We start from the raw sequence: 25557 nt of genomic DNA, 5'->3' as shown, positions 1-25557 counted from the left end.
CTGATTTTAATAATAGACCAAAATTATATGTTATTGCCCCATCACTTGTTAGTATTTCATTAGATATCCTGGCATATTAAACATTTTAATGTGCAGTCATTTAAAATCTTGACCATAGTATTAATTTCCTAGGTAAACTCTTTTATTCATATTCTGTACAGGTGGACAGCTATAACCATCTATCTTGTAGAATAATTCGAAATTGTGCATCAGTAGATTCCAAATTAATGATGTCTAGCTTTTACCAGTACTCAGCAGATACAAATGTGATTTTCTCAGACTTATATTAGTTTTTAATCCTTTGTGGTATACTATTTAATTCTGCTTTCCATTCTAAAAGAGTTCTTAGCCTTTGTTCATTAATCATGGAAACAGTTGTGCAACATGCCTTGACATTAACTTGAACATCTAAAATTAGTCCTGCTACAATAAGTGGTTGGGAGCAATGTTTCAGTAGTTTGTGGCATGTGTAAAGTAGACAGTGCAACTTTGGAAAGAACTCCCTAGAAATAAGTAAGTGACTTGTGTTAAATGTGTGTGGCCTGTAGCTATGTATATATACAATTGAAAGTCTCTTTTTATTAAGCAGATGAATAAACTATATCTGTTACTACAAATGCATAGTAAGTATCTTTATATATGTGATTAAACTATGCTGTTTAATCACATAGGAAGAAAAATATATTTATTGAAAACTTGCTATGCTAGAATGGATTTTTCTGCATGCTTTGTGATTTTCATTTTTGAAAGAATAATTGTATTATACATTACTGTATTATAAATGAGTGACTTTTTTTTTCTTCAGAGTTTATAGAACCTGTTCACAAAAATGACATCCTGGTTGTATGAATGTCTTTGTGAAGCTGAACTTGCACAGTATTATCCTCATTTTACTGCCGTTGGCCTTCAGAAAATAGATGAATTAGCAAAAGTTACAATGAAGGACTACTCCAAATTGGGAGTCCATAACATGAACGACCGCAAACGTCTCTTCCAACTTATCAAAATCATTAAGATTATGCAGGAAGAAGATAAAGCAGTCAGTAGCCCAGCACATCCTCTTCAGACAAGCAGCCTGTACAGCAAGCCTCGGGAACCCAGATCTGGACCTCGCAGACAATTGCACTTTGATTCTCCTGCTGACAGCAAAGATAGAATTACCAGCAATTATGGGTTTGAAATATGCAATTTATCAGATTTTCCTGCAAATGAACAGAAATCTAATTACTTCAAAGTGCTGGAGCACATGCTACCAGATGATTCCCAGTACCAAACAAAAACAAGAATTCTGAGTGCCATAGCTACTGATTCCTATGGGCAAACAGAAACTAACACTTCACTATTTTCATCAAATCGCTTTTCTCCAGTACTGGGGGATTGTGATATTCCCATTATTCAAAGAGTCTCTTATGTTTCAGGATATAACTATGGAATCCCTCATTCTGGAATCAGGTAATAATTTATTTTTCTTTCCTTCCTTTTCTTTTTTTCTTTCCTTATTTACTTATTTATTTATCTAGTTATTTATTTATTTATTTTTTGAAGGGAGGGTGGACTTAGGCAAGGGCAGGCCTCTTCATGACCAGAGGAGTGCAACCTACTCCTCATTTACAGAAAATGATGGTGCAGCTTCTGCACTGATAATAGAAATACCTTGATAAGGGAAAATTAACGCAGAATTAGGACTTTCCAGATGGGACAAAGATGATACTGTTCATGTATATCAAGCAGCTGCTACTTGTCAGGACCCACTGTTATTCTGATAGCAGAACTATTTCTATTTATTGTAGTATAACATGATACATCTAGTGCATCCATGAAGGTAAAACAGTTAACTAGCCTTATGCAAAATGGGGGAAAAAATTATACAACCCACAGGATATTTTTTGGGGTGTTGAATTTACTTAAACCAACCAGGAGATATAAAGCTTAGTTAAAAACAAAGAGCACGTAGTTGAATTAAGTAGGTCTTTGGAGAAGTTAGTTTACCTGCACATATTGAAATGTCCTGATTTTGAGTGCCTTCTACAATTCTAGCCAGCCCTAGAAGAGGATGATTTTGGTGACTGCGAAGAGTAAGACACTATTGATAGAATTTAGGGTTTGAGAGTAAGGGTGATAATAAGTTATTTTCAAGTTAGAATTTTAAATAAGGTCCCTAAGGAGTCAAGTATCAAGTGATTCTTAATACTAATATTGTTATAATAGAAGACAATTTTTAAAATAGTATGTATTGCTTGTTTTGTTTAAAAGTTTTAGATGGTGAGTTACAGAGAAACAAAATACTTTCTTAAATCATATTTTCTTTTCTCTCTCCTTTTAAAAGCTATTATCCATACCTTAAAGCATGGTATTTACATCTGGTCTTATATTGGCTAAGGTTTCAAAGGATCTCGTAACCAACCAGTTCTCTAGTCCCCCACCACCCCAAAAAATAGACTACCCAGCTTTGAAGACAGACGTACCTTCAGTAATTTGAAATACACAAGTGAATTTTTATGGCACTTCTAAAACTTTTGGGGTGGTTTAGCAGAGCATAGAACATATAGTACTGTTTTCTTCTTTCAATAGTGAAAGTACTAGACGGTCTCAAGATCATCAAAGCCAGGGTTATTGCTATACTATTGGTGAAAGAACATACATTTTCTTGACTATTACAGTCTTTTGTTGAACAACACATAAAAATCTAAATTGGGTCCTGGCTGGTATGGCTCAGTTGGTTGGAGCGTTGTCCCTTAGAGCAAAAAGTCTAGAGTTGGATTCTCAGTCAGGGCACATACCCAGGTTGGGAGTTCCATCCCCCATTCGGGCTCATACCAGAAGTTAACCACTCGATCTTTCTTTCTTTCTCTCTCTCTCTCTCTCTGCCCCTGTTCCCCCACTCTCTAAAAAGCAATGAAAAAAATCAGGTGAAGATAAAAAAGTTTTCTAATTAAAATATCTAAATTGGGATTATTTATAAAAAGAATGAAGATACCATTTTGCATTATTTATTTGGATAGAGTGGATATTTTAGTTTAAATATTGCTATTTCATTTATTTGGCAAACATTAAATACCACTTCTGCTAGACTTGATTCTGGATAGTATAAAGGTTAGGCTATCTGGAGACTCTTAGTCTCTTAGGGGACAGCGTAAGTGGGAAGACAGACTAACAACCATATGGTGAGATAAGTACATTTATAGAGGTTGACACATGACAAACCCAGAGCAAAAGCTATTCAATTGAACTTTCTCATTTTTTATATCATTACCTTACCATTGTTTATGATACAGATGCTCCTAGACTTACAGTGGGATTATGTCCCATCCATTGTAAATTAAAAATATTGTAAGTTGAAAATGCATTTAATACATCTAGCTTACATCATAGCTTAGCTTAGCCTACCTTAATGCTCACACAGACCCCACCCAAAAAAACACACAGACCATAAAACAAAAGAAACTGGCAATGCAGTACACTGTAGAGCAGTGATTTTTGACCCTTTTTGTCTCACGGCACACATAAACTAATGACTAAAAATCTGCGGCACACCAAAAAATACGTTTTTGCTGATATGATATAAAAAATAGGTATGATTTTGATTGATGATAATAGTAATTAGTAAATTACCTATCCTTTTTGCTCCAGTGACTTTTTAAAAAATCAGGTGCCTATACTTGTGTATAAAGATTTCTGGTACAAAGAATTAACCAATCAGATACAACCTTATTATGTGGTGTAACCAATAAAATGCAATTCTATTATATAACCTATATATTTATGGTTCAAGACAGGGCATTGACATCAGAAGGTTGTTGTTGTATTGGCTATTGTCATTTTTTTACTTGACAGTCTAAGGGAAAAGAGGCTAGAGCCCCTAACTAGTCAGGTATTTCTAGTTTTAAAAATTCTTGTGGCACACTGGTTGAAAATTGCTGCTAGAGAATATCGGTTGTTCACCCTCCTAATCTCTTGCCTAAATGGGAGCTGCAGCTCACTGCCATTGTCCAGCATCATGAGTATCTTACCACAAATCACTAGTGTGGGAAAAGAACAAAATTAAAAATCTGAAGTGTGATTTCTACTGAATGTGTATCTCTTTCACACCATCATAAAGCCACAAAATTATAAGTTGAATCATTTAAGTTGGGGGCTGTCTGTATTAGAGAAATAGAGACAAGAGAGCACATTTTTCCCTAATAATTCTCAATATTGCTTTCTCACTCATACCCTAAGTGGGAGTCAAGGTTTCAGAATGCTGAGAAACTCCTCCACCAATTTAAGGCTTGCTATTAGGGAGTCATCCTATCCAAAGAGCATCTCTTTGGATGCTTCAGCTCAGATATACTCAAAATAAATTGCTGGCCTCAGAATTTTAGGCATTTAGAGAACTGGTTGCCTTGACTTAATACTTCAAATAGACCTAACTCCAGCTGTCTTAATTCTTTACATGTCAGACAGATACAGTTTATTTCTTCTAGGGAAGATTGGACATTAAAACCAGAGCCTTTTAGAACAATGTTCATTTCTTTTTGCCCCTGAACTTGAAAACTAGTCCTTTTCTATATGGCCCATCCTAAAGTCCCTGGTCCATTTTGAAAAGACCATTTTCTGTCCCCTTTGATTAGCTTTATACAAGTTATTAATACTCAGCAACAACAAGAGACTTTGACACAAAGCTCTGGTTAAAACGATGTATTAAAATTTTGCTTTTTCACCAATGTCACCCCAATAAATTCAGTAAAAATTTAATTTTTTTTATTTTTCTTGTAAAAAACAAACATAAGCAAAAAAAGAGAGAACAGTGAACCCCCATATGCCCATAATCCACTTTTATTTTTTAAAATATTTTATTTATTTATTTTTAGAGAGAGGGAGGAAGAAAGAGATGGAGAGAAACATCAATGTGTGGTTGCCTTTCGTGTGCCCCCCACTGGGTACCTGGCCCATAACCCAGGCATGTGCCCTAGACTGTGAATCAAACCAGCGTGGCAACCCTTTGGGTTGAAGGCCAGCACTCAATCCACTAAGCCACACCAGCTAAGGCCTATAATCCACTTTAAATGATGGCCAAGATTTTGCCACACTTAACCTAAAAATGGTATGCTTTAAAAAATCTGCTATATGTTGGTTAGAAAATAAAATATGTTTTAAAAGCCTTGAGTATCATTTATACATTATGTTAGAAATTCATTTGCCACTTTTTACTAATTTAGATCTTGTCAAAAAGTAATTTTCTAGCCAGCTATAGAGCTTATAAAATTGAAATTGATATGAAACAATTATAATAGTGAAATATCCTATTTAAAATATATGGTGACAGAAGATAATTTGACTATTTGGTGGACACACCATGCAGTATACAGACTATGTATCATAGAAATGTACACTTGAAACCTATATGATCTTATTAACCAATGTCACCACAATAAATTTAATTTAAAAAATAATAAAATATACTATAAAAAGGCTTTTTAGGGGCTATTAATCAAATTCTAAAGTGTAAAAAAGTATAAAGGAAGAGAATAATTAATTTGTCTTGCTAAGACATTCTTAGTATATACACCAAAGGCATTGATTCTTGTAAAACTCCTACTTTCAAGAATTCTATCTTCTTGTTACCTAGCTTAAAAGTTTATAGGTGCCCTGGCTGGCGTAGCTCAGTGGATTGAGCGCGGGCTGCGAACCAAAGTGTTGCAGGTTCGATTCCCAGTCAGGGCACATGCTTGGGTTGCAGGCCATGACCCCCGGCAACTGCACATTGATGTTTCTCTCTCTCTCTCTTTCTCCCTCCCTTCCTCTCTAAAAAATAAATAAATAAAATCTTTTAAAAAAATTTATAATTATAAAAAAAAAGTTTATAGGTAAGTAGTCAGTTTTTTTAGATATATGGTATTCATACATACCACCATTAGGATCAGCAAGTAAACCTGATGAATTTTGTACCCCTAACCCAAGAACTATTTACCTCAAATATTCTGAATGTTAAGATTGATGAGCCAGAGAAAAAACACATCTGAATAGGAGGATGAATTAGTGGTGGATAGAACCAGTCGTAAAATTGTTTTAGGAAGAAGAAATGTAAGATTGTGTTCTAACAAATAAATACCTATTGGGTTGAGCAAAAAAGGAAGTATGAGAATAAGACAAAGGCAGAATATATCTGGGAAGAACAGGGGAAAAATACATCAAAACCTATCACATACTTCAAGGTATTTAGTAAGTTCAGATAAGATAAAAAAAGAAATTACATTGAGTGATCAAGAAACCTAGCCCTGACTGGGTAGCTCAGTTGGTTAGAGTATCATCCTAATAAGCCAAGGTTGAGGGATGGATCCCTGGTCAGGGTACATACAAGAATCAACCAATTAATGTCTGAATAAGTAGAACAACAAATCGATGTTTCTGTCTCTCTCTAAAATCAATAAATAAAAATGTAAAAATATTTTAAAAACAGTAATGTACAAGAATAATTGAAATGAAACAAGGGTTTGGATCTTGTAAAGGCCTCAGAGGGGTTAGTGCAGCATATTGTATTAGATTTTGAAGATTGATTAGCCTGAATTTTGGAGATGTAAAGAAAGAGCATCCATCATACATCATTAGAAGCCTTTTTGAAGACCACATCTGGAAACCAAACACATGTTTTAGAGCTAAAGCAAACTCTTAGGGTTTGGGGGTGATATTTTTAGGGGAGGTCAGGAATTTTTTTTAATTAATTAATTTATTTTTAGAGAGGGGAAGGGAGGGAGAAAGAAAGGGAGAGAAACATCAGTGTGTGGTTGCCTCTTGTGCACCCCCCTGCTGGGGACTGGCTTCAACCCAGGCATGTGCCCTCGACTGGTAATCTGACGGTCACCCTTTGATTCACAGGCCGGCACTCAATCCACTTAGTCACACCAGTCAGGGCTAGGAGTTTTTTGGGGAGTGGAGTAGGGACAGAGATAGAAGTAATCAGTAGGATTTAGCTAATAACTTTCTTAGTGTCAAAAATTTAATATGCAACATTGTATGTATACTTCACCTAATTTATAACAAAATGTACTGATACTTTGATCTCTAAAGTAACCTTATTCTATTATTTAAAAATAAAGGCCTACTTATTAACATACTCTATCAGACAGAACACCTCAGAGAAAGAGAATCCTTGGACTGAGATGGAGAAAATCAGAGTTTGTGTTCGAAAGCGCCCTCTGGGCATGAGGGAAGTACGTCGTGGAGAAATTAATATTATTACAGTAGAAGACAAAGAAACTCTACTTGTTCACGAGAAGAAAGAAGCGGTTGACCTCACACAATATATTCTGCAGGTATGATGCTTTTCTTTTGTATTTGGAACTAATGTTAAATATGTCTAAGTTTTGCTTTTTGTTTGGCAACATACAAATTCTAAATTCCAGTTTCTTGGTTGGATGTTGGTCATCTCTGATGTAAATTGCATTAAATCATTGATACCCTAGGCCTTTATTTTTTTTAATAAAAATGGGAGATACAAAAACATAACTTCTCTGTGCTAATGCAATAGGGCTGTACGATACATCCGCTTAACATGCTTTATGTGAATTTAATTATAGTTATTTAGCTAAAAGAAAGAGAATGAGGGGATAAAAGGAATTTAAATAATGAATTGGTGATAGGCAGTACTTGTCACCAAGCATATGCTCCAAAGTGACTATAAGATGATCATACATTCTTAATTCTCACCTGTCTCTCACTGTGTGAACTTCTCTGTTGAGTGTGAGTCTTTAGTTTAGTAATGCAGGATATATTTTTGAGCAAGAAGGCTCCAGATTGCCAGCCAACTGCTTATTTTGACTCTCAGCTGTCTTTGAGTTTAGACTTAATTTGGTGGAAATTGGGCTCTTTGAGCAGGCCACTTTGTACAGGGTAGATTGCAGTGGGTGAATACAATCCAGGGATACAACTTTACAACTAACATACAAGCATTTAAATAAAACACTAGTTGCTCAGACACATAAAAAGTGTTCACTCCCTGCCAGAATGGTCATGAAAAGTTCAAGGAGAAAGGGTTTGGTATTGAAAGGAACGTATGCTAAACTGATAACTTTTCAGTCTTGTAGGGAAGCAGCAAAACACATATATGGAAGATACTGTAAATTAAATACTCCTAAAATTATGAAGCAATTGTGAATAATCTAAAGCCAGGGGATAATCCACCAGAAGTTAAGATTTGGGAATAAGGAGTTTCTCTTACTCTAAATTTGCCTCCCTAGAACATTCATCTTATATTTATCATCTCCTCCTCTTCCGTTTCCTCCTCCTCCTCTTCCTTCTCTCTCTCTCTGTCTCTCTCTCTTCAAAATCCAGTGATTGGTAGAGAGAAAACACAGTAGTGAGTAATCTGGTATGCTAGCATTTCACCTTGGCCAGCTAAGATCTTACTGTACTGGAACAAATCTTTTAACACTGAAATCATTTTAACATTTCCCCCTTTTACACTTGCATTGTTCTTTTTCTTTGGTTACCAAAATTGGGTTTAAAAGTATCATTCAAAATAATACACTCAGTCTTTTCTATGGGCACTAAATTACTAGGCCACTGTATAACTAACCCAATCACTTTAACAGCCTTATCGATTGCTGATCAATGCACAGTCTATTAGGTCTAGGTGGGAGATATTTATTTTGAAGATGGTCCAAATGAACAATTAGTTGTAATAGCTACTTACAGCCATAGTAATAGCCCTATCCAATCACCATCTACCCAAGATTGCCTTAATGATGTTTCTGTCACAATAATTCCCTCAAGGAGGCATCATCTTATCTTTTGTATTTTCCATTATCCCAAAACACAATAACCTTATTTCTTTGTTATTACCATTGATCAATACTTATTGAATACCCATAGTTTCCGTAGCACTTTCTCAGCTGTTTGAACTTTGGACCTTTGCTCTCATAGATCAAAGTCCTTACCTATCAATGCTATAATATAAAACTGATAGAATGGCCCCCCCCATCTTTTTTTCCTTTCTTTTGTAGAGAGAAGAAAAGAGAACTTTATAGGAGATATTGATCCTAGATTCTTTGGGTTTTATTTTGAAACTTACGTTTGTGTTCATTTAACTAAATATTATATCGTTTCAAATCTCAAGTTACTTAGTATATATGATCATATACATGTAGTATACCATACTACTTACCATTAAATTTTATGTCATTGTAATAAGTGAAAAAACGAAGAAACAAACCTGTATATTTCATTCCAATTTCCTGAACAAAGAAAATATTAGAGAAAAAAGATAGTACTAACGTATATCAAAAGTCAGTAGCAGCAAGAGTGTTTAAAATCTTGCTCCCTAACAGTGTCATCAGTTTAGCTAAAATAAACATTTTATTTATTTACTTATTTATTTTTAGACAGAAGGAAGGGAGAAAGAGAGAGAGAGAGAAACATCAATGCGCAGTTTCTGGGGGTCATTGCCGGCAACCCAGGCATGTGCCCTGACTGGGAATCGAACCTGCGACACTTTGGTTCACAGCTCGCACTCAATCCACTGAGCTACACCAGCCAGGGCTTAAAATAAACATATTTTTAAAGATTTTATTTATTTATTTTTTAGAGAGAGGGTAAAGGAAGGAGAAAGAGGGAGAGAAACATCAATGTGTGGTTGCTTCTTGTGTGCCCCCTACTGGGGACCTGGCCCACAACCCAGGCATGTGTCCTGCCTAGGAATTGAACCAGTGACCCTTTGGTTCACAGCCTGCACTCAATCCACTGAGCTACACCAGCCAGGGCAAAAATAAACATTTTTTAAAAGTATGTCTTATTGATTATGCTATTACAGTTGTCTCATTTTTTTCTCCCCTGTATCCTCCTCCACCTGGCACCCCCCTCCCTCCAGCATTTTCGCCCCTTAGTTCATGTCCATGGATCATATGTACATATACATTCTTTGGCTTCTCCATTTCCTATACTATTCTTAACCTCCCCCTGTCTATTTTCTACCTACTAATTACACTTCTTATTCCCTGTACCTTTTCCCTACCCCTCCACTTCCCCTCCACGCTGGTAACCCTCCATATGATCTCCATTTCCTTGATTCTGTTCCTGTTCTAGTCATTTGCTTAGGGTTTTTTTTTAGGTTAATTGTTGCTAGTTGTGAGTTTCTTGTCATTTTACTGTTCATATTTTTGTCATCTTTTCTTAGATAAGTCCCTTTAATATTTCATATAATAAGGGCTTGGTGATGATGAACTCCTTTAACTTGACCTTATCTGGGAAGCACTTTATCTGGCCTCCCATTCTAAATGATAGCTTTTCTGGATAGAGTCATCTTGGATGTAGGTCCTTGCCTTTCATGACTTTGAATACTTCTTTCCAGCCCCTTCTTGCCTGCAAGGTTTCTTTTGAGAAATCAGCTGATATGGGAATCAGTCTTCTGGGAACTCCTTTGTAGGTAACTGTCTCCTTTTCTCTTGCTGCTTTTAAGATTCTCTCCTTATCTTTAATCTTGGGTAAGTTAATTGTGATGTGTCTTGGTGTATTTCTCCTTGGATCCAACTTCTTTGGGATTCTCTGAACTTCCTGGATTTACATGTCTAGTTCCTTCACCAGATCGGGGAAGTTTTCATTCATTATTTTTTCAAATAAGTTTTCAATTTCTTGCTCTTCCTCTTCTCCTTCTTGCACCCCTAAGATTCGATGTTGGAATGTTTAAAGTTGTGCTAGAGGTTCCTAAGCTTCTCCTCATTTCTTTGAATTCTTCTTTCTTCATTCTGTTCCAGTTGAATGTTTATTTCTTCCTTTTGTTCCAAATCTTTGATTTAGTCCAGCTTTCCTTCTCTTCACTCTTGGTTCCCTGTATATTTTTCTTTATTTAATTTGTATAGCTGCCACTTCTTCCTTTATTTTGCATTTGTACTCAATCAAAGCTGTGAGCATCCTGATTACCAGTGTTTTGAACTCTGCATCTGATAGGTTGACTATCTCCTCATTGTTTAATTATTTTTCTGGAGTTTTGATCTGTTCTTTCATTTGGGCCATATTTCTTTGCCTTGGCACATCTGTTACATTGTAACGGGCAGAGCCTTATGTATTCACCAGGCAGGGCAATGCACTTGGCTGTGTTGTACCACTGTATGTGGGGGAGGGGTAAGAGAGGGAACAATACCACTTGCTCTTGCCCCACTTTCAGTCATTTCCCTCATTTCCCAGAAGTGGATTGATTGTGCCCTTTTAGGTGCTGGCCTGGTGCTGATTCCTGGGTGAGTGGTCTTGTGTACGTTCTAGGATCCCACGGGCCCCTCCTGTGAGATGGCAGTTTCTCTTGCTGCCACAGCCCCCACAGGTTTTTACAGCCAGAGGTTTTGAGGCTTTAGTTTCCTGCTCTGCAACCCTGGGTTATGTGGTCTGTGTCTCTCCCCACACGCAATCCACAGCAAATGTGGAATCACCTGGTCTATCAGCCACTGCCTCACCTTGTGTCCTCTCCGCCCCGGCATCCTGTCTCCATACCTCTTACCAGTCTGAATGAATGGTTCTTCTTTAACTCCTTGCTTGTTGGATTTCCATACAGTTTGATTTTCTATAAGATCTGGTTATTTTTGTTTTTCAAATTGATTGTTTTCCTTCTTTTGGTTGTGTGAGGAAGTGAAGTGTATCTATCTACACCTCTGTTCTGGTTGTTTGCTTAGTTTGTTTTTTAGATTCAGTTGTTGATAGTTGTGAGTTTATTGCCATTTTTAATGTTTATAATTTTAATCTTCTTCTTTTTCTTAAATAAGTCCCTTTAACATTTCATGTAATAATGGCTTGGCGATGATGAAGTCCTTTAGCTTTACCTTGTCTGGGAAGCATTTTATCTGCCCTTTAATTCTAAATAATAGCATTCTTAGATAGAGTAATCTAGGTTGTAGGTCCTTGCTTTCATCACTTGGAAGACTTCTTGCCAGTCCCTTCTAGCCTGCAAAGCTTCTTTTGAGAAATCAGCTGATAGTCTTATGGGAACTTCTTCATAGGCAACTCTGTTTTTCTCTTGCTGCTTTTAAGATTCTCTATCTTAACTGTTGGTGTTTTAATTATGATGTGTCTTAGTGTGGTCCTTTTTGGGTCCAGCTTGTTTGTGACTCTCTGTGCTTTCTGGACTTGTATGTCTATTTCTTTCACCAAGTTAGGGAAGTTTTCTTTCATTATCTTTTCAAATAAAATTTCAATTTTTGCTCTTCCTTTTCTCTTTCTGCCAGCTCTATGATTCAGATGTTGTACTTTGGAGATGTCCCAGAGGTTGCATAATCTATCCTAGGGTTTTTTTTGAATTCTTGTTTCTTCTTGCTGTTCTGTTTGAATGCTTATTTCTTCCTTATGTTGCGAATTGTTGATTTCATTCTCAGCTTCATCCCCCCACTGTTGGTTCCCTCTAGATTTTTCTTTATTTCACTTAATGTAATCTGCGCTTCTGCCTGGGTCTTTTTTATGCTGTTGTAGTACCTAATGAGTTCTTTGAGCATCCTGATAACCAGTGATTTGAACTCTGCATCTAATAGGTTGCTCATCTCCATTTCATTTAGTTCTTTTTTCTGGAGTTTTGTTTCTGTTCTTTCATATTTCTTTGTCTTTTCAATTTGGCAGCCTCCCAATATTTATTTCTGCGTATTAGGTAGAGCTGCTTTGACTCCCTATCTTAGTAGTGTGGCCTATTGTAGAAATGCACACCTGTAAGTTGGATGGGGTGTAGCCTTAGGTCATCGCCAGGGCAGGGCAACCTTTGTCACTGCTCTGTGGCTCTATGGCTCTTTGTGGGGGGAGAGGGGTTGGAGAGGGGGCAATGCTGCTGCCTGACCTCTGGAGTTTGCCCAGGAAGAAGCTGTCTCCTAGCACTTGCCCTGTTGCTGTCACTTTAGTTTCTCTCTGTATGCCTCTAGCGCCCCTCAAGCTGTTGCCCCTGTGCTGAGTCCCAGGGGGAGTGGGTGTGCATAAGTCCTAAGAACACTGTGGGCACTTTAAGAGGAGTCTCCTGAGAATCCTGCAGTTTCTTCCACTGCCCCAACCCCCACTGGTTTTTACAGCCATAAGTTATGGGGACTTATCTTCCTGGTGCTGAAACTCTGGGCTATGTGGTCTGGCCTGGAGCTAGGATCCCTTGCTCCAGAGGTATCCCTCCCAATTTTTATCCACTGCACATGAATGTAGGACTGCCCATTACATGTCCCTGCCTCTCCATGTCTCTCTATGCCTCTCCACCTCTCCATGCCTCTCTATATTTCTCCGCCCCTCCTACCTGTCTGGATAAATGTGGCTTCTTTAAATACTTGGTTGCTGTACTTCCATACAGTTCAATTTTCTGATGAATCTGGGTGATGCTTGTTTTATAGCCTAGTTGTAATTTTTGCTGTAGTTGTGTGAGGAGGCAAAGCATGTTTACCTGTGCCTCCATCTTGACTGGAAGTCTGGCTAAATTAAGCTCTTATAAACATTTTTTAAAAAGTCAATGACAATAAATGTTTATGAAATTAAAAGTTAAGCTGTGCAACTTATGGAATGGAGGTCTTCCTCCAGAATTCCCCCCTATGTCATGTTAGTCATAGCTGGGCTCTGAGGATAATCTCCATAGAATCAGTTTCTTTCTTGGACCTAAGGAGTGTTGGCTTCCTCTTGTACTCATCAGTTTACTTCATTTAAGAGAGAATGAAAATTGTGTGCCTTAGTTTTTACATTATAAGAACAGGTCAGACAGAGATCTCAGTAGAAGAAGGTTGACAGATTGTTGTTTTGACAGGTTTGTCATTTGACAGGTGGTTGTTTTTTTTGCTTATTATAAGTTTATCATACTCAGTTACTATTAGTTAAAAATGTGTACTTTTATCATGTGTTAACTGGAATAGTGGTGAAAAAAATGTCTTTATAAAAGCCAAATTTCTTTTACAGCATGTCTTTTATTTTGATGAAGTCTTTGATGAGTTATGTACCAATCAGGATGTATACATGAAGACTACTCACCCACTCATTCAGCATATTTTCAATGGGTATGATAGTAATTTTTTGCTGCTTTTGCTCTTTATTTTTTATTTTCCATAAATCATATTTTTAAAATAAATATTACCTATGCTGTTTTTAGTTCTTTTGAATTAAACATGAATTTGTGTTTTGATCTTAGGAATTTAAATTAGTCTCTTCTGAAAAATTCAGTGTCTCTATTTGTAGAATTTGCCAAGAATTTAGGAACTTTCAGCAAAATTTCCTTTTACACTGATGATATTGATTAGCTTGTGCTTAGTGGAAAAATTTAAGCTGACAACAATATAATTTCATCAATGTTCTCAGAATAGAAAGGTTTAAGTGGTTGTAGTTAGTTTGAACTTTTGATACTAGGAGTTATGCATTCTGGCTATGGCTTCATTAATTTTCTCCTTTGAGTAGAATAGATAAGTGACTATCACTTATCTACCTTTCATAAATGTATTTTTTAAATTTTGAAATAGGCCCTGACTGGCTAGCTCAGTTGGTTAGTGCATTCTCCAGATACCCCAATGCTGTGGATTTGATCCCCATTCAGGACACATACAAGAAACAACCAATGAATGCGTAAATAAATGGAACAACAAAGCAGTATTTCTCTCTCTCTCAAATCAATAAATTAAAAAAGATTAAATTTTGAAATAATTATTTATACTTAATAAACACTAAATGGCACAGAAAAGGTAGTAGAGGCTTCTGTTGTATATTTAAAATGTAGGCATGTATGCCAAACAATCTACTAGAGTTGCTGATTCCAAGTATTTTGATTTTTATTTTTTAAAATAACTTTTATAGTGTTAAAAAACTGAGGTATAATTTACATGCAATAAGATACACAGATCATAAGAAGTATTCAGGTTTAATGAGTTTTGATAGTTGTATACATCCAGCTAACCAATACCTGGAACAACATATAGAACATTTTCACTACCCCAGAAGTTCTCTTATGTCCCTTTTTAGTTAATTTCTTACTGTCACCCCCAGGTCTTACATAACCACTGACTTGCTTTCTGTCACTATAGATTAGTAATAGAATCACTATGATATATATTCTTTTATGATTGGCTTTTTTATTTAACATAATGTTTTTGTTTTGTTTTGTTTTGTGTTAATACATGTTGTTGCATGTACCCATTATTTTTATTGCTGGGCAATATTCCCTTCTATGAATATACCATAAATTGTTTATCCATTCTCCTATTGATTTACATTTGGGGTGTTTCCATTTCTAGACTACTATGAATAAAGCTGTGTAAACATTTTTATATAAGAATTTTGTGGGCATGTTTTCATTTATCTTGGATAAAAACCTAGAAATGGAATTGATGACTCATAGGATAGATAGGTTTATAAGAAAATGTCAGTTTTCCATGCATTACTCCATTCTTCCAACAGCAATCAATGTATGAGAATTCCAGCTCTGTATCCTCAACCATATTTGGCATTGTCAGCCTTTTTTATTTTAGCCAATCTAATGGGTATGGGACTGTATCTTATTGTGGGGTTTTTTTAAATAATTTTTATTTTTAGAGAGGGGAAGGGAGGGAGAAAGAGAGGAAGAGAAACATCAGTGTGTGGTTGTTTCTCTCATGCCTCCTACTGGGGACCTGGCCTACAACCCAGGCATGTGCCCTGACTGGGAATCAAACCAGTGACCCTTTGGTTCACAGCCTACACTCAGCCCCACTCTTGTTGTTGTTGTTGTTGTTTTAAGTTTATTTATTGTTTTTGGAGAGAGAGGGAGAGATACAAGAGAGAAAGACCTGTTTCTTGTTTCACTTATTTATGCATTCATTGGTTGCTTCTTGTATGTGCTCTGACCAGATACTAAAACTGCCAACTCCACAAACCTTGGCATATCATGACAACACTCTAACCAACTGAGCTACCTGACTAGGGCCTGGGAGCCATGGTTTAAAAGATAAGAAGTAACTGCTCTGTGCTTCAAGCAGTTGAAATCTGATTAGCTTCCATCTCTTGATTCTCACACTTCCATGGTTCTTTTTCTCTTGTCATATCATTCCTTCTTTTCTGGCTTCAGTTCCCATTTGTTGTGTTCATCTCTCTCTACCCACTTCCGGCCTCTCCCTACCCACCATGTCCATACATATTTTTTTCTTAAAAAGTAGCTACTGTCATCATTAATCCATGTGATTCCTGTTCAAGAGTCTGTAATTACTTACTACCTAACATCATGTTCACTTTCTACTTAGTACTCTTATACATGGTCGGATCCCATAATGCTCAGGTAATTTGGACTTGCAACTCCTCTTAAAACATACTGTGATTGGCCCTAGCTGGGGTAGCTCAGTGGATTGAGTGTCAGCTAGAGAACCAAAAGGTTGCCAGTTCAATTCCCAGTCAGAGCACATGCCTGGGTTGTAGGCCAGGTCCCCAGCTGAGGGCATGAAAGAGGCAATTGATTATGTATCTCTCACACATTGGTGTTTCTCTCCTCTTCCTCCCTCACTTCCCCTTTTTCTAAAAATAAATAAATAAAATCTTAAAAAAACAACATACTGTGATGGTAGGTTGATCTTTTAACTCTCCACCTCTTCTGTGGTTCTTTACACTCATACAGGGTGTGTGTGCACATTTAGCCACATGCAGGAATAGTGATTCTCACTTAGAATCACAGAATATCAGGGCTAGAAAGGATCTTAGAAGTAACCTAGCAATTTATCGATAAGAGTGAAAACTGAGACCCTGAGAGAAGCCCTTCTGTGAGTCCTTCCTCAAATAATTTGCTTACATTGTTTTCACCTGTCTAAACTTCCTTAATATTTATACGAGTGGTCACTATCATCATGTTTATCACATGATCTATTATTTATTGTATTTCATTCCCTATTCTTTCAGCAGACTTGTCTTTCTAGATTAACACTAAATCGTCTTCTCTGGGATCCTCTGAAGCATCTAGGACAGGGGTGTCAAACCCATTTTCACCAGGGGCCGCACAGCTGCCTTCCAAGAGCTCAATGTAATTTTAGGATTGTGTAATGTAACTGCTCCTTAATAGTTAGGTGAGAGCTCGGCGCTGCCACCAGGTAGAAACAAGGTCCCGGGCTGGTTAAAACAAGGTGGAGGGCTGGATTCAGCCCTCGGGCCTTGTGTTTGCCACCTGTGATCTAGTAGGAGTCCTTGTCTCCTTATCTTTCAGAGTTGTCTCATGGCCTTGCCAGTTCCATAAAAAATTTCTGTCAGAAAACTCATGTACTGCTTTGAGAATGTATTTCCTCTTCCCATGTTTTAATAATGTAAAGCTCTCTTCTTAAAAGGATTATATGTTTATAGCTGAATTGTGTCAAAGATTCTTTTTCAACCTGACTTTTGTCATTAAAAATCTATGGGTAGAGTTCTCATGTGTATGGCTCAATTGGTTAGAGCATTGTTCTGTAAACCAAAAAGTCAGGGCACAGATTGCAGGTTCAGTCTCCTGTCAGGGCGTGTATGAGAGGCAACCAATTGATGCTTCTCTCCCTCTCCCTCCCACCCCCTCTCTGTAAAAATCAATAAGCATGTCTTTGGGTGAGGATTAAAAAGAAATCTATGGGTAGGTTAGCATTTCTGTTATGTATAAGTAATACAAATTATTCTTCCCTCAGAGGCAATGCCACTTGCTTTGCATATGGACAGACAGGTGCTGGAAAGACCTACACCATGATAGGCACTCAACAGAACCCAGGACTGTATGCTCTGGCTGCCAAAGATATCTTCAGGCAACTACAAGTGTCCCAGTCAAGAAGGCACCTCTTTGTGTGGATCAGCTTCTATGAAATCTACTGTGGACAGCTTTATGACCTCCTAAATAGAAGAAAAAGGTACTGGATATGAGTGGGAAACTGTGAATCTGTTCATCATTATTTTAAGCCAGAGTCCCACTGAATCATGGGATTTAATGAGACATTAATACCATTTTGTGAAATGAGAGTCTTCTGAATCAGATACATATTTTTGAAACTGTCATTTCAGCTACAGAAAGATTTAAATTAGCCTTTCAAGTGATCAATAGTCTAATGTTTATCCAAATATTATTCCTTTTAACCATGGCTGGTGTGGCTCAGTGGATTGAGTACTGGCCTGCAAACCGAAAGGTCACTGGTTTGATTCCCTGTCAGGGCACATGCCTGGGTTGTGGGCCAGGTCCCCATTTGTGTACACACAGCAAGCAGCTGATTGATGTTTCTCTCCCTCTCTATCTCTCCCACTTCCTCTCTCTCTGAAGGTGAATGAATGAAGTCTTTAAAATGAAAAGATGATCCCTTTTATTTTGGTCTATGAAAAAGGTCTAATTTCAGGAGGTCAGGAAACCAACATATACTTAAATCTCTTCATATTCTTTTAACCTATTATTACATTGGAAGAACTATAAATAATGTTTCCTACTTTGTCTTGTTTTTTTTCCCCCCTCAATCTTAGGATGGGCTTCATGATGGTTTTCTTAAGTCAGTTGAATGAGAAGAAAATCTCTTTACTTCACATTAGACTTTTAACTCTTATAAGGCTTAAACTGTTGCCTTTACAATATAATATAATAATTTAGAAATGCATTCAGTAACTCTGATTCTAAATCCCTATTGTGTTTTTATAGCACAAAGTATTTAGGTTGAAACAGATCACTTAGTAGGAGGCAATGAAGTTGTGAAGGTATTGGCTGAGTGGGAAAATAGGGAGGAGAGAGGAAGTAGGGGAGGTGGAAGGGTAAATGTTTGTCATAACAGAATTAACCAGACACGAAACATGCTGGGAGTAGCTCCCCCAGGTGGAGAGGAGTGAGTAGAGGCTGCACATGGTAGAAGTCTGGGAAAACCAAATCAGTGAGGACATGAAGTTCTGTGAGCTCCAGGCAAGCACTGGAATGGGGAGTGGACGTGGAGGAGCAGCTCCAGTTCAGTAGAGAAAGTGTGATAAGGCCAGCCCCCACTGAAGGGGGACATTATAGTATTGAGAATCATAACTGGAGAGGCCACTGGGTGGGTTGAGGCAAGCCATCATTCTGTGGACTTGAACAAAAAGGGACCTTTAGGTATGCCACAATTCAGAGAATATATAGGTTTTAGGGGTTCAGTTGTGCCAGATAAAGGAGGGTGCCACTCTGGGATTGCTTTGGCAAAGAGTTGCCTTTCTTTGTTACCCTCTGTGTGTTGGTTTTGGAGCCTTACGTTAGCTTAATCATGTCATCTCTTCCAACCCCAACAATCTTACTAGGGGTCCTTTCCAGTCAGAATGGCCACTTCCTTTAAAGAACAGTTGGCATGAAAATTAAAGCCACCATTGTACTATGTGTGTGGTTCATTTTTTATGTGTGAAGGGACAGTCAGATTATTCTGCTGTAATGAGTGTAATTCTTTAATGAATGACCCAGGTATACTACCTTGTATATTTTCGTTCTTTAATTACAGCCAAAGGGATTGGAATACACTAATTCCTGGTTTGAAGCTTCTCTAGGGCTCAGAAGGAAAGACCCAGACTTACTTTGTGAGTGTCTTGGCCTGTGGTGTTTTTTTTTTTAATCTCTGGTTAATTGGCTAGTATCCCTTTGTTTCCTCCCCTTATCAGTCTTCTGAAATGTCCTGATCCACTGATGGCCACACTTTCTTGTTTGTTTAGAGCTGCTGTGATTTATTCTGTTGTTTTTATAATAAAATATATTTTTATGATAATAGTGGGGCTTTGACAAACATAGATAAAAGTATATTTTATATGCTTTTATTTTTATATTTTATTATATATATAAAAGTATATATATATATATACACTTTTATATATATAAAGTCCACATCTTAAATTAGAAACCAGAGTTTAAGGATCTTCAAATTAAGTCTTAAAAGTAGAGGATAAATTGTCTTATACCCTTGCAGAAAAAGTGATAGAAATCTTGCTCATAGGATTTAAAAACCTAGCAGTATGTTTTGGGCTGTCTGTCAGGAACCTTTCTGGGGTGGCATAGGGCCTGGGAAGTATGTTCAGGAATGGCACGAGGGTTCTGAAAGCTAGATCCATCTTTTATCCCATAAACCTAACTGTTCCAATAGAGTTGTTTTCTGAATGGTTACAGGCATCCATGAACTGTTTTCCTTCAATCTTATAAAAATTTGAAAACTTGGTAGAAGCATAGGCTGAGAAAAAAAATTTTGGAGAGAGTATCATTTCCTTTTTTATGAAATTCAATTTCATTTCTAACCTTAATCTTATTAAGAGGGAAAAATAACCTTAGAGTCTTCAACAGATTCAATACATGCCCCTTGGTGGGTCTGGTTTAATGATGATGGTAGACCATAACCACTTACTACTTTACATGCAGGCCTGAGGCATTCAGTTGTAGCACTAGCTCTTCCTTGTTCTCTTAGAAGATATATCAGGACTGCTTATGTTGCAAGTAAAATAAAACCCCACTTATACTGGCTTAAGCATTGAAGAAAATCATTAGCTCATGTAACTAGAAAGCCTAGAGATCTGTCAGACCTTAGTGCCTTTACTGTAGCAGCTCAGGGATGTTAAAAGAACCCAATTTCTTTGCATCTATACTCTTCCTTCTATGGTGTTAGCTTCATTCCAGAACTGTCTTTTTTATGAATGTTGAATGGTTGAAGCTGCTCCCAGGGCCACATGCTTTTACTTCCAGAGAGAGAGAGAGAGAGAGAGAGAGAGAGAGAGAGAGAGAGAGAGAGAGCAAGAGAGAGCGAGCGTGCATGTGTGCACCTGACAGCCAGGTACCTAACAACCAGAGACTCAGACTTGATTTTGGTTGGACCTGGTAGAGATACCATATCTATCTGCTCCTGAACCAGTCACTCTAGCCAGGAATACACCATCCACTGATTGGCATAGGTTTGAGTTATACATGCATTCTTTTTGTTGTTGTTGTTGTTCCCCTCCCCTCCTATACTTTGATTCTTTTAATTATAGCCAAAGATGCTGATTTGTTTACAACAATCAAGGACCACACCTGAAACCCTGGGTGGGGGCCAGGAGATGTGGGGATGGCTGGGGAGAGTGCACATGAATTCCACCCAGAGGGCAAAACTACTAAATGATGGGGGAGTAGTGGAGTGGTTTCTGGGGAGGCAAGAACAAAGTCTATTGCAGCAGCTCTGTCATACCAACCATGTTCTTGCATCTGCAGGCTCTTTGCAAGAGAAGATAGCAAGCATGTGGTACAGATCGTGGGACTGCAAGAGCTTCAGGTGGATAGTGTGGAGCTCCTCTTAGAGGTAACTCTCCCTTCTTTACTATACCACTATAGCAGCCTAAGTACAGGGAAAGAATTTGTTTTGCTACCTAACAAGTATAATGGACTCAGATTTAGGCAAAGGGCAATGGCAAGCATACCATTTCACATTTATAAATGTGAGTCCTTATAGGTTCTCTATAAGGTGGTTGTCTCAATGACATGGTAGAGGGAAGTAGAGCATGTGGGAGAACCTAATGCTTGAGAAGATGTTAGGCCAGTTTCAAAGGCTGCTAATGTGTACTTCTCTGGTAGTTGGCTCTGGAAAAGCTGCTAGAGAGAAATATTCTTAATTTAAATTAAAATTTTTATAGGTAATACTTTCACATGGGTTAAAAATTCAGAAGGTATAATGAAAATATCCCATTCCCTTTTCCTGAGGCAACTAATTTTTTTTAGTTATTTTTGTGTCTCCTTCCAAATGTATTTTGAAATCTTATTTTATTAAGTTATAACACTTATGATTAGTTACTCACTTAACCTGAGTAACACTTATGATTAAATCTGAAGATTAAAAAATATATTATAGAAAAATAAAGTCTTCTTTAACTTGCTGTACAGTACTCCTCATTCTCCACTGAGATACCAACTGTTAATAGTTTAGAATATTTAGATTTTTTTCTGCTTTGGAAATTTATTAAATTATGTACAAATATACTTCTGGTGAACCTTCCTTTAATGTAATTAATGTCAACCTTGGTTTACATTAGATCATCAGGAGAATTTTTTTCCTTACTTAAAAAAGATGGTTTAACCTTTTTTTTATTGTGAAAAATAACACTATACAGAAAAATGCATAAAATCTAAATGTGTATGGTATAAAGAAACAAATACACTCATAATCAACTACCCACATTAATAATAGAACATTGCAGCACCCCACAAGAACCCTGTACAACTTCCAAATTATACTCCCCTATTTTCCTGACTTTATGCTAATTACTTTCTTGTTCTTTGTTACGGTTTTAACCAACTATGTGTTATCCATAGATATAACTTAGTTTCACTTGTTTTTTAACTTGGTGTGAATAGAATTACAGTGTATGTATTCTTTTGTGTCTTGCTTCTTTTGCTTAACATTATGCTTTGGAGTTCCATCTATGTTTTTGCATATGGCTGTAATTCTGTTCATTTTTATTTGTAGTTAGTATTCAATCATACAAATATAGTACAGCTTATTTCACCATTCCAAAGTTAATGAACAATTGGGTTGTTTCTATTTGGGGCTGTTCTGAACAGTATGGCTGTCAGTGTCCTTTACGTGTATTTCAGTGCGCAGCATATGAGTTCTCTAGGTTGTAGTTGTGATACGCGTATCTCCCACTTCACTAGATGATGCCAACTGCTTTCCAAAGCAGTGCACACTCCCACAAGCAATCCTTTGTTCTTCATCTTCACCAACACTTTGACTTTTGAATTTTTGCCTATTTGTAATTATTTAATTTTATCTTTAATTGCATTTCATAAATTAAAAACAAAGTTGAATAGCTTTTTTACTGTGAACTTTATTTTAATCAGTTTCAAGTGTACACCCCAGTGATCAGACATTATATAACTTACTAAGTGATCATTCTAATAAAACCTCATACCCACCTGACACCATACATAGTTATTAGAATATTATTGGCTATGTTCCCTATGCTGTACTTTACATTCCCATGACTATTCTGTAACTCCCAATTTGCATTTCTAAATCCCTTCATCTTTGTCACCCATACCTGGAACCTCCCTTCCAACTGGCATCGTTGAAATGTTCACTGTATCTATGAGTCTATTTCTGTTCTTCTTGTTCATTTATTTTGATTTTTAGATTCAATTGGGTAAAAGTGAGTAGTGGGAATGTCAGTTTGGGTCTTTTCCTCTATTTTGGGTTGTCTGTCTTTTACTGATTTGTATAGTGTGGATATGAATCTTTTGTCAGTTTTTGTCTGTGTCATAAGCATATTGTCTTGTTCTATGGCTTGTCTTTCTAGTTCTATCATGTATTTTTTTATTGTTGTTCAGTTGCATTTGTCCCACATTTTTCTCTGTTGCTCTCCCCTGCCCCATCCACACACCATCTCCCCCAGTCCCACAGTCAATCCCAACCCCTTTGTCCGTGCCAATGGGTCCTCTATACATGTTCTTTGACTTGCCCCTTCCCCTTCTTTCCCACATTATCCCCCGCCCTCCTCCCATCTGATCACTGTCAGTTTGTTTTGTATTTCCATGTGAGGCCATTTAAGTCAGAATCTTTCAAGAGGGAGACTCAGATATGGGTATTATTAATTTTAAAATTAATTTATTCAATTTATTAAATTATTCAATTTTAAGTTGAAATATAGTTCACAACCATAAAATTCACCTTTTTAAAGTATACACTTCAGTGTTTTTTAATGTAATTTTCTTATTAAGATATTATCCACATGCCATAATATTTGCCTTTTTAAAATACACAATTGAATGATGTTTTTTGTACTTTTTTAAAAAAATTATTTATTTATTTATTTACTTACTTATTTATTTTTTTAGACAGGGAAGGGAGGGAGAAAGAGAGAGTGAGAAACATCAATGTGCGGTTGCTGGGGGTCATGGCCTGCAATCCAGGCATGTGCCCTGACTGGGAATCGAACCTGCGATGCCTGGTTCGCAGTCTGTGCTCAATCCACTGAGCTACACCAGCCAGGGCTGTTTTTTCTATTTTCAAAAAGTTGTACAGCTATTACCACTATCTAACTCCAGAACATTTTCATCACATCAAAATGAAACCCCATACTATTAGCCAGTTACTCCTTTATTTTTCCTGCCCCACAGTCCCTGGCAACCACTAATTTTTATCTCTATGGATTTGCCGACTCTGGCCATATCATATCAATGGAATCATACAGTATGCAATAATTTGTCTCTGGCTTCTTTCATTTAATACAGTATTTTCAAGGTTAATCCATGTCATAGCATGTATCAGTATTTCTTTCCTTTTTATGGACAAATAATATTCTACTGTATGGATATATTTTATTTATTCATTCATCAATTGATAAACATATAGGTTGTTTTCACTTTTTGGCTATTATGAATAAGGCCAAGTACAAGTTTTTGTGTAGAAATATGTTTTCAGTTTTCTTGAGTATATGCCTAGGAATGGAATTGCTGGGTCATACTTTTTGAGGGACAGCAAACTGTTTTCCCAAGTGGCTGCACCATTTTTACATTCCTACTAGCAGTGTATAAAGGTGGGTATTATTTTAAAAGTTTCCCAGGTAATTCATTCTCACATGCAGCCATCATAGTCATTCTTCTAGTATATCCAACCAACCTGGCTGGAGTCAAAGGGAGGAAGCTAGAAGGACAGGCTGGGTACTTGACCGTACTCGCCTTTAGAACAGCTTTACAATGTACCCCTCCATGGACTTGGGTGCAGGAAATGGCAGGGTGGCCCTCCATTGATTTGTCTTTTTCTCACAGTTTTTCTTTCCTGGGACAAATAGGTAACTTTTGTTTAAGGGATGAGACCCTCATGTTTGTGTGATTATTAGATCCCTGGGTCCTGGGATCCAAAACCTGAACATAGAACCTGAGTATGACTGCTTTAGAGGGACTCTAAGAGTCAAGAGCCCCTTGGATTACAGAGGCAGGCGCAGAACAAAAGTGTGTGGGATGTGTTAAAGGGCCTCCCCTGAGAATGTGGCCATTCTTACCTGCCCAAGACTCCCTCCACTGCAAAGTCGTAAGGAAATTGTTTCTCATACACCTATTCCCACGGCCCCACTTTCCCCAGCCATTTATTTGTTGTTTTGGCTGGGAGTTTCAAGATATTTGGTTGTCACGATGCCTTGGTCCCTGGAGATTACACCAACTCAATGGAAAAGCAGCAAACACTAAGAGAAAGTCTCATTTTCTTTGTTATGGGTCATATCTATGCTAATGAGCAATCTGGTGTCAAATCACACCTCGCCCTGGAAGAGTTTATGCCACTGCTTTATCCTAAGGTATGTTTCCTAAGCAGAGAAGTTTCTTGTTAGTCGACATGTTATTGCCATTGATACTCTCAGTCTGTAGTTCATATGAGGCTGTACAAGAAGGAAGCCAGCTGAGATCAAGGTGGAAAGTTGGTATAAATTATGAATACCTGACACAGTTACCCTCATAAACATTTATTGACTCGAAACAACAGTACTTGCTAACTCAGATGTCACACTCTCACTATGTCTCAGGTGTCACTGTTCATGCTCACTCAGGTATCACCTAGGTGTTTGCTCAAGTGTCACCCTCAGGTATCATCTTCAAGTATTACCCCCACAGATCACCCTCAGGCTCACTCAGATATGGCCACTTTTTACCTACTTCACAACTGGCAGCTTTATTTTTTTTTAAATCATTTCCTTGGCTGT

The 25557-nt window shown here is 37.3% G+C and overlaps 1 protein-coding gene across 1 annotated transcript in view; it reads left to right on the top strand.

Annotated features, from left to right (window-relative positions):
• Positions 1–25557, top strand: part of KIF24 (kinesin family member 24) — a 78644-nt gene that overhangs the window by 28086 nt on the left and 25001 nt on the right. Inside the window, exons 2-6 of the mRNA XM_045840509.1 lie at positions 806–1452; positions 7103–7292; positions 13867–13964; positions 17562–17777; positions 21083–21170. Of these exons, the coding sequence (XP_045696465.1) occupies positions 830–1452; positions 7103–7292; positions 13867–13964; positions 17562–17777; positions 21083–21170 (1215 nt within the window). The 5' untranslated portion in view covers positions 806–829. The remainder of the gene's footprint in view (positions 1–805; positions 1453–7102; positions 7293–13866; positions 13965–17561; positions 17778–21082; positions 21171–25557) is intronic.

The sequence above is a fragment of the Phyllostomus hastatus genome, unplaced genomic scaffold (assembly GCF_019186645.2).
Source record: "Phyllostomus hastatus isolate PE091 unplaced genomic scaffold, TTU_PhHast_1.1 phas_contig_34, whole genome shotgun sequence".
In the NCBI taxonomy this organism is placed as follows: Eukaryota; Metazoa; Chordata; class Mammalia; order Chiroptera; family Phyllostomidae; genus Phyllostomus; species Phyllostomus hastatus.
The sequence above is the reverse complement of the archived record's forward strand: the minus strand, read 5'-3'. Positions and strand labels throughout refer to the sequence as shown.